This window comes from Hevea brasiliensis, chromosome 18 (assembly GCF_030052815.1).
Source record: "Hevea brasiliensis isolate MT/VB/25A 57/8 chromosome 18, ASM3005281v1, whole genome shotgun sequence".
NCBI classification, from domain to species: Eukaryota; Viridiplantae; Streptophyta; class Magnoliopsida; order Malpighiales; family Euphorbiaceae; genus Hevea; species Hevea brasiliensis.
Genome location: NC_079510.1, coordinates 5,729,040 through 5,738,150, shown reverse-complemented (window position 1 = coordinate 5,738,150; position 9,111 = coordinate 5,729,040). Strand labels below are relative to the sequence as shown.

Genomic DNA, 9,111 nt, shown 5'->3' with positions numbered 1-9,111 from the left:
ATTTTTAATTCCTTAGAATCATTTTTATGTTTTTTTTACTAAAAAATAAATTTTCTGAACTCTTTATAAGTTTAAAGGAATTAAATAACTTTTTTGTGTAGATAGTTGATATCAATTTTTTTAATCGATTAAAAACAAAGAAAGAATGAAAGGAAGAAGAGTGTGAGTATAAATGAGAAGAAAAATATAGAGAGAAAAATAAAGAAGAATAAGTGAGAAATAAATGGAAAAGAATTAAGATAATTTAGATATAAAAAATAATTATAAGATTAAATAAGAGGGTGTGAATTAAGATAATTTTATTAATCGTTGAATTAAATAATAAGATTAAATAATATATTATTTTTAAAATATAAATATTAATTAATTAATTTTAATAAAATAAAAAAAATTAAATAATAATTTAATTACTATTAATTAATAAAAAAATTAAATAATTTAATAAAAATAAAATATAAGGACTAATAATATATTTGAAAAAACAACGATTAAATAGTTAGAACTAATTAATAATTTATTTAAAAAATAAAAATATGCAAAACGCGGGCGTTTCCCTCTCAAAATCCTGGCGGGCTCTTTAGGTTTCTCTCAGCTAGGGTTTTTTAAATCCACACTAAACCTCTCCTTCCAATCAAACACTTTTCTAACGCCAAAATTTTCCTATTTACCCGTTAAAATTTCTCTTGATTCGTCAAATTTCTCGCACTCCAAACGCTCAATTTCCCGCACTCTCGGGAGTACTGAATGGCGACGATCAATCTGACGGAGGGAGCGATCGCGAAGATAACGAGCGGAGGGGCAACGGCGGCGGAATTGAAGCCAACGCTGCAGGTGACGGAGCTGAAGCAGGTGCAAACCAAGCAGCCCCAGCAGAGTGACCGGTTCCGCCTAGTGCTTTCAGATGGGTCTCACTTGCAGCAAGCCATGTTGGGGACTCAGATTAACCATTTGGTTAAAGATGGAAACTTGCGCCCTGGTTCTATTGTCCAGTTGATTCAGTACACTTGCACCACTGTTCAAGGCCGCATGTAAGCTTTCCCCATATTCTTTTGTGTCTTTCTTTGTGTGTGTGTGTGTGTGAGTAACCAAAAGTAATGGGAACGAATTCTATTATTGAAGTATTTAATTAAGTATTCTGAGAAGGAATTTTAAGGGCCTATAGAAGTTTTTCCTATCTCAAAGTCATGCAGGCAATTTAACAATCAGGGTCAATCTCATATATGTGATTATTTTTGGTGAAATTTCTGGCGGGGCATGAATATAAATATTGCATGTGTTTGTGTGCACAAGTAAAATAAGAAGACATATTATTTGGATACCTTAAGGAGCTATGAAGTAATTATTTAACAGAAGAATGAATTAGTATGTTGGTTCAAGAAGTTTTCTTGGATGTTTCATGGTGAGTGAATGAAAAGTGGTTTGGAGTTTCAGTTTCACCCATTAGATGTGGAAAAATTCTAGGCCTCTGTTGCTCATGATACGGATTTGTTATCTCTATTACAAATGACTTTACAAGTCATGGTGATGTTATGAATGATTTTTATCAGAATATTTCTTTTTTGACATCTACTTTTTCAGACCTTCATTTTTGGGCAGCACCCCAAAAAAAAATTAAATAAATAACTCAGAGGTCCATTTTTTAGTTTTAACTGTTAAATGTTAATGATTTGTTTAACAAAAAGAGGATCTCTCTGAGTATCAGTTTCATCACACTACTCCGCTAGTTCTTTGATTGTTGGGCCCATTAATTGTTTGTTTATTGTTTAGTGCTCTTTAACATTCTTGTGGTTAACATTATGATTTTCTATCTTTATTGAAAGCAGGATTATAATCATCCTGGAATTGGTTGTGATAGTTGAAGAATGTGCTCTCATAGGACATCCTGTGTCAGCACAAAAATCTTTGGGCCCTTCACAATCCTCTGCTGAACAACCAGTTAAAAACCCTGCAAATCCTCAATCATTTGGTAGTAGTTCAATTGTTGGTGGGGTGGTTGAAAACCCAAATTTGGCTGGGGCATCTCTACAAAGCCCTAGAATGAATCAGTTGCATGGTAGTTCTCATTCCATCAATTTTGACTCAGGAAGACATGGGGCACCAAATGTACCTCCGTCTCATCCGAAAGCAGAACCTGGTACTGGGCTCCCTGGATCAGCTCCAATTAATGGTTTATACAGTGATCAGCACACAAGTTTTCGCAACCCTAGACCAGAAATTTCGCAGACTCCTAGCACTTATTCCTATGCCTCTCGCTCAGCATATCAACAGCCACCTCCAATGTACTCTAATAGAGGACCAGTGGCTAAGAATGAAGCTCCCCCTAGGATAATGCCAATTTCAGCACTCAATCCATATCAGGGTAGGTGGACAATCAAGGCAAGGGTGACAGCAAAAGGAGAGCTTAGGCACTATAATAATCCCCGTGGTGATGGAAAAGTGTTCTCTTTTGATCTTCTTGATTCTGATGGAGGAGAAATTAGAGTAACCTGCTTTAATGCTGTGGCTGACCAATTTTATCACCAGATTGAAGCTGGGAAAGTTTATTTAATTTCCAGGGGAAATCTAAAACCTGCTCAAAAGAATTTCAACCACCTTCGCAATGATCTAGAAATTTTTCTGGAGAGCACTTCAATCGTTCAACCGTGTTTTGAGGATGACAGTGCAATTCCAAGGCAGCAATTTCATTTCCGTTCTATAAGTGAAATTGAGGACTTGGATAATAACAGTGTTGTGGATATAATTGGTATGGTTTCTTCTATTACTCCTTCATCTTCAATAATGAGGAAAAATGGTACAGAAACTCAGAAGAGAGCCCTCCAGCTGAAAGATATGTCGGGCCGAAGTGTTGAATTAACATTATGGGGAAATTTCTGCAATGCAGAAGGACAAAGGCTGCAGAATATGTGTGACTCAGGTGGTTTCCCTGTTCTAGCTGTTAAATCTGGTAGGGTGAGTGATTTTAATGGGAAGGCAGTTGGAACTATCTCCACCAGTCAGCTATTTATAGATCCTGATTTTCCAGAGGCTTGCAGGCTGAAGGAATGGTTTGAAAAGGAAGGGAGAAACATGCCTTCCCTGTCTATTTCAAGGGAAATGTCAGGTGTGGGTAGGATAGATGTTCCAAAAACCATTTCTCAAATTAAGGATGAGAGGCTAGGGACTTCTGAGAAGCCAGATTGGATTACTGTCAGTGCAACTGTGATATTCATTAAGGCTGACAATTTCTGCTATACAGCTTGCCCCCTCATGTCTGGTGACCGACCATGCAACAAGAAGGTAACAAATAATGGAGATGGGAAGTGGAGGTGTGAGAAGTGCGATCAGTCTATGGATGAATGTGACTACAGGTACATACTCCAGTTTCAAATACAGGATCATTCTGGCATTACATGGGTGACTGCATTTCAAGAGAGTGGTGAAGAGATAATGGGTATATCTGCAAAACAACTATACTTCTTGAAATATGAAGAACAAGATGATGAGACTTTTTCTAAAATTATTCGGCAAGTTCTATTTAGTAAATTTTTATTCAAGTTGAAAGTGAAGGAGGAGACATTCAGTGATGAACAGCGTGTAAAGTCCACTGTGGTAAGAGCAGAAAAGGTGAATCACTCATCCCAGTCCAAATTTCTTCTGGAGATGATGGAAAAGTTCAAATCAGGAAACTCTGCTCCTTTTGCCTCTAAAACTGAGTCAATTTATCCTCTCTCGGGGGCAAGCAACACTGGTATTGAAAGTAGTGGCAGACAAGGTGGACCACTGGGATCTAATCAAGGTGGGAACAACAGTTATACCGCTAGAGATTTTGGTTCACTGCCTAATGAAGTGGGTCATTACGGAAACCAGTATAGTTCAAGGTTTCCTACAGCTAATTCTTCTTGTAACAGCTGTGGTGCTACCAGTCATACCTCATCAAATTGCCCTAGCATCATGAATGCTCCCAGGCAGCCTATGAGAGGGGCGTATGCCAATAATGCATCTTCTATGGCCAATGGTGGTGGTCGCGGTGCTGTAGGTGAATGCTATAAATGCCATCAAACTGGGCATTGGGCAAGGGACTGCCCTGGGTCAAGTGCTGTTCCTCCAGCTTATGGTAGCACTGCCATTTCCTCTGGAAGGTTTGGGGGTATTTCAAAGCCACAGTTTAGTGGTTTCTAAAGTCCCTGGGAAGATAAGGCAGAAGTATGTAAAATAAGGTGCCTGCTTTGTGAGATGTAATGGATAGTGCTTCTAGTTTTGAATTTGGCGTTTGGGTGAGGGATTGTGATCTCTGTGTACAGAATTTTGGGGCCATAAATAGCATCTTTTATAGTTTAATACCGTGCAAAGAATGCTATGGGTCAAAGCTACTCTATCTGTCTCGAAGTTGATCTTTTATTTTTTTTATTTTATTTTTTTGGTTCCTTCCCCAACATTGCTTATCCTTTTCAAATATTTCCTTTATCATGTTGTGCATTCGGATTGCAGATTGTAGTTTCTCGAACTGGGTTTTGTTTTACCAAAGTAATTATGCTCGTATAATCTCTGTTAGTGTTCATACTGAGTAGAAAATGCCGTTGTACGTGTGCGGTCTCTTTGCAAGCATCGTTGCATTGTCTTCCACAAACTAGAGGATAACAGAAGCCTTAACATTGATGTGTCTATGCTTATTTTGTTTATTTCTAAATTTACTTTGTTCCTACATCAACGTTTCATTAGATTTTACCCATATGTCCTTTCCTTTCGCGTTAGATTATAAATGAGAAGCTGTTGGAACGTGGAATCATTGGGATCAATGGGATTCCTCGTAGAAGCTGCTTTGCTTTTCTTTTTTCTTCCTGTCAATATCATGGTGATACATACGGTTCTTTCATTTATCATTCAACCAATTTATTTGCAATTATTAAAGGCTTTCAAAATGTAAATTGGGTTCACACATACACAAATGTATATTGGGATCACACATTCACACGACGACATTCGCCAAATCTCTTGGTCCTAATGTTTATTCCCTCCTTTGTCTATCATTTCTTCTCTTCTTTTTCTTCCTGGGACTTCCATAAGTCGGCTAGAGATGGCCATTGCTCTATCTTCTCTGTGTTCTCAACTCAGTAGCTAGGAATGCAACTTTAACCATTACTGATAAACAGAATTGTAGGTGAGATTCTCTTTCTGAACTTTAAGTAAACTTCACAAAAATATATTCTAATACACTGCTAGAGAGATTAAAAATTTCATGAACACATTTATTTCATACGCAAAATGCATTCTGCATGAGAACTGAGTTTGATCATTATTAACACAACTTGTTATATAAGCATAAGGAACACAGTCCATAAGGATACACCGAACTGCAGATTTAACCATCACCAGCTATTGATACCGTATGTAAGTTTTATTTCAATCTCTAGTTGCAGCTTGTGATGCTAGCAACACACATCATTTGATGAAGATGTGGGTCCAGCAGCCTTGATATAGAGTGGATCCCATGTCATCCCTTCTGTACCACAGTGACCACCTGTAATGCTACCAACCTGGGTCGAACTATACCCTGCCAATGCAGCAGCAATTGCTGTCTGTGCTGCTATGCTATTCCTTTCAGCTGCTGCTTTGAGACGGTGCCTCTCAGCTCTAGAACCAATAACCTGCCCCAGGATAGAAGCTCCAATAGTCAGTGCCATAGCAGTTTTGGGCATCACAACAGACTTCCTAAGCATAGCTATGAAGGGCACGGCTGCATGCACTGCAGCAAACCATGATAGTGAAAACTTCTTAGTATGTTCCTTCCACACGCCCAAGGGAACATTTGCTGCCATGCCCAAGAGAGCAATGACAAACATCTTCGCAGGTAGTGGCTGCGGTCGCAAGGTTTTAACGAGGGCAGTCTGTGCAAGGGCAGCCCTTGCAGCAACTACAGCAGGTGGACATCTAAGCTTCACACCAGGTGGCAATTGAAAAGTTGATGCCACAAGTGGTAGTACGCGACTAACAGCTCTATAAGATTTAGCAATTGGACAGTTTCCTGTTTCTAACCACTCATTTCCCAGTGCCTCATGTTTTGAGGTATTTCCTTTCTGGAGGATGAAAACAAAGCATATCATAATTAGAAACATGAAAAATTATCAGTTTAAATTGAACATGAAGAATAAACTTTTCAATTTTGCTGAGCAATTGGATAAATGTCTGCTGGTACATTTTGTCACTGAATATGCAAACAAACCATTTCCAGTACATTGAGAAGTTATATATTCAGTCAGAAAAGTATCTTATAGGTAAAGTCACCGGAAAAAAACAGTCAAAGAAAGTGAAATCTTTCAAACAAAGGGTTCATTCCCTGAATTAAATGTGCTCATAGTGATATTTAACCAAAGGCATCTTAACAAAGGCCATCTTTTGAAAACATTTCCCTCTCCCCCCAATCAAACCTGTTTGGGTTCAAAATATTTCCCTCATTGCAAAAAGTTAACTTGAATGGTGAAGAATGTGCATCTACCTGAGAAGATGGATCATTTTTGTTGGTGGAGTCAGATTTCTTCTTCTGATTCTTCCGCTTATCATTGAAGGAACCAAAGCCAAATGGTCCACCTTGACCAAATGCAGATAAACTAATAGTGGCAGCTTTTGCTGCTAAGGGGTTGAAGTGGGGTGTAGAGTCATGTTCCAAAATGTCATTACGGAAATTAGACCTGTTTGAGAGCGGAACAACCCCATCTTTCCCATGAAACAGCTTAAATGCCATATCAAAATTAGGACCATCTTCAAATATTGGACCTTTGGCTCCCCTCACCTAGAGAAACAATAGAACACATCAAGATCAGGTACGGAACCAACTATAATAATTGAAGGTTAGCGCAAAACTAGACAGACTAAAAGGCAAAAAGTGCTAATGACAGAGAGCAACAACTTACAGGACTGGGAAAATTCACTGAAAATAGTGAAAAGCTAGTTGGCTTGTTGATGTTCCGAAGAAATGGGCATCTCTGAACGTTCTTCTCATCAAATAGAAAATCAGATGTGTCTTCATTTACTCCCTTGAACAAAAAATCCATTGCTTCCTGTTGTACACTCAAATTTAATGAATACAATTTGAGTAGTTAATAGAAATTGTGAAAATAAAAGAAATATAATACCATATAGAATCAGCTAATAGTTGCAGTAGAATTATAATTGCAAAACCAAAAAAGGGTCAGCAGCAAAATATTGACACGCTCAACACTAACCTACATAAAAAGCACAAACCAACATGAGGATTGATCCAAGTGTTAATATTCAATAAGAATGTATAAAGCTCTCAAATGAATTATATTCAGTCAGCAGAAATGATTACAATAAACTCCAAATAATTCAGGAAAAGGTATGTTTAGTTGATACTTTATCTAACAATTATCAATAGTCATTAAGATTCATTCAAATAGAATTATGCAGGAACACGGCCATCTAATAATTTTTCTTTTTTGGGGATAAAAAAATGATCATCGATTGGGGATAAAAAATGATCTATCTACACTCCTTTGAATGTCCCAGAATTCATAAATATTCACAGAGTAACAAACCAAAAACAAACAAATACACATGAAATCCAGCAATTTCTTCTTGATCTAAGAAAAAGGGGAATTAATATGAGGCTAAATGAGTAGAATTGCAAATTCTATAAAACTGAAGTAAGGCCACAGAGATAGAATTCAAAGAAAAATGAAATCAAAAATGAAATCAGCACAAACAATTCGCTACAATTATCAATCCCACAACGAGAAAACCACAAATAAACAAAGAAACCCATTAGTGAATGAAATTAAGAAGAGGAAAAATCATAGAAAACAATTCATGAAATGAAAATTGAGCAAATGGGAATGAGCAAGAATAAAATTACCTCGTGAAGAGCGGACAAGTGCAAAAAGACGCGTGGTGGACACTGGACACAAACAGGAATGCGGGACGATGTGGGTATTTTAGGTTTTGATGGGCCTTTAAATTTGTGGCTACTTATTCCCCTTGGGACTTTAGAGTCTTTAGACATTATTGGGAAATCAAATATATGAATGCACATTAAAGTCGAAGAATATGCATAAACTTACAAATAAATGGCACGTGTTAAAGTGATTAATTAATACGTTATATAATAAAAGATGTTAATTAATCAATATATAAATAAAAATATAAAAATAATAATTTTTAAAAATTTAGATTAAAAAAAATATTAAATATTGATTTTGTTTTTATTATCTAATAATTTGTATATATGAATTAATTAATATATATATATATATATATATATATATATATATATATATATAAACTTCTAAATGAATATCACGTATTAAAGCAATTAACTTAAAAATATATAATTTATCAGTCAATTGTCATTATCTTCTGTTGATTTATGCAAGTCAATTGAGAAAATAATCGTTTGATTAGCTGTTAAATGAAAAATTATTGATAATATTGTGAGGTCTTGTCTCTATGACATGAAGGTTTTCTCTTGTTTCTTTTGACGAGTTTTTCTTGTTTTGGTCTTATTTCTTCTCATATTTTCCTATGGATCATCCTCACCTTTCTGATAGCTTGATAGAGGAGGCCTGCGAGAATATGTCCATAGTGGGCATCCAGAAGTTATTTTGGATCTTGATGAGTTTGAAAAGGAGGAGTTTACAGAGGGTGCTCATTGGATATTGGTGGGACGTTTTCCCACAAACAAGCCTATCAATTTTTTTGCTATGGAAAATCAAATGGCATCACATAGGAGTCTGGTGAAAGGATTGAGTGTGGAGGAACTGCGGAATAGTCTTTTCATTTTTCAATTATTTCATGAGCTCGATGAAGGAGTGGAAGCGTGGATTAAAGGGCATTAGAACCTTGAATTTCAAAAATTATTTTTAAAGTTACATGCACCATACCAAGTGTCTTATGATCCTAATCAATTTCCAATGCCCAATTACATACCAAAACATATTTTGGCATGCATTAAAATTTCATTTGCCATTAAAGATTGTGAATTAACATTTAATTCAATTAAACCCTAACTAAAAGAGGTATTTTTAGGTACTAACCTCTTGATGCACAATTGATGCAAATCCAGGATGTTCTTAAGACTCTAAATATTGTCTCTCTAGTTTGTCCACCATAAGCACACAC

The 9,111-nt window shown here is 36.4% G+C and overlaps 2 protein-coding genes across 6 annotated transcripts; one reads left to right on the top strand and one right to left on the bottom strand.

Moving 5' to 3' along the window:
• Positions 1 to 569: 569 nt before the first annotated feature.
• Positions 570 to 4,537, top strand: LOC110646262 (replication protein A 70 kDa DNA-binding subunit E). The gene is made up of 2 exons (XM_021799665.2): positions 570 to 1,028; positions 1,824 to 4,537. The coding sequence occupies exons 1-2, from the start codon at positions 745 to 747 to the stop codon at positions 4,156 to 4,158; spliced, it is 2,619 nt and encodes an 872-aa protein (XP_021655357.2). The 5' UTR covers positions 570 to 744; the 3' UTR covers positions 4,159 to 4,537.
• Positions 4,538 to 4,826: 289 nt separating this feature from the next.
• On the bottom strand, positions 4,827 to 8,005 carry LOC110651411 (uncharacterized). 5 transcript variants are annotated; one of them, XR_002494176.2, is made up of 5 exons: positions 7,850 to 8,005; positions 6,888 to 7,034; positions 6,473 to 6,766; positions 5,325 to 6,053; positions 4,827 to 5,074 (listed from the first exon to the last, which is right to left on the bottom strand). XR_002494176.2 is itself a non-coding variant. In XM_021806751.2 (5 exons), the coding sequence occupies exons 2-5, from the start codon at positions 7,110 to 7,112 to the stop codon at positions 5,406 to 5,408; spliced, it is 1,092 nt and encodes a 363-aa protein (XP_021662443.2). In that variant the 5' UTR covers positions 7,113 to 7,199; positions 7,850 to 7,985; the 3' UTR covers positions 5,225 to 5,405. The 5 variants fall into 5 exon arrangements, 4 of the variants coding, with proteins under 4 accessions (XP_021662443.2, XP_021662445.2, XP_021662446.2 ...); XM_021806751.2 differs by lacking the exon at positions 4,827 to 5,074 and adding an exon at positions 7,110 to 7,199 and having other exon boundaries at positions 5,225 to 6,053; positions 7,850 to 7,985; XM_021806753.2 differs by lacking the exon at positions 4,827 to 5,074 and adding an exon at positions 7,110 to 7,194 and having other exon boundaries at positions 5,225 to 6,053; positions 7,850 to 7,925.
• Between the last annotated feature and the right edge of the window lie 1,106 nt (positions 8,006 to 9,111).

Bases quoted from the DNA above. Each gene is read 5' to 3' on its own strand.
- LOC110646262 (XM_021799665.2), top strand. From the start codon at position 745: ATGGCGACGATCAATCTGACGGAGGGAGCGATCGCGAAGATAACGAGC. The intron at 1,029-1,823 runs GTAAGCTTTCCC...TATTGAAAGCAG, and splicing joins ACCACTGTTCAAGGCCGCAT to GATTATAATCATCCTGGAAT.
- LOC110651411 (XM_021806749.2), bottom strand. From the start codon at position 7,996: ATGTCTAAAGACTCTAAAGTCCCAAGGGGAATAAGTAGCCACAAATTT. The intron at 7,035-7,849 runs GTAATTTTATTC...AGTGTACAACAG, and splicing joins ACTTGTCCGCTCTTCACGAG to GAAGCAATGGATTTTTTGTT. The intron at 6,054-6,472 runs GTAGATGCACAT...TTCATCCTCCAG, and splicing joins AAAATGATCCATCTTCTCAG to AAAGGAAATACCTCAAAACA.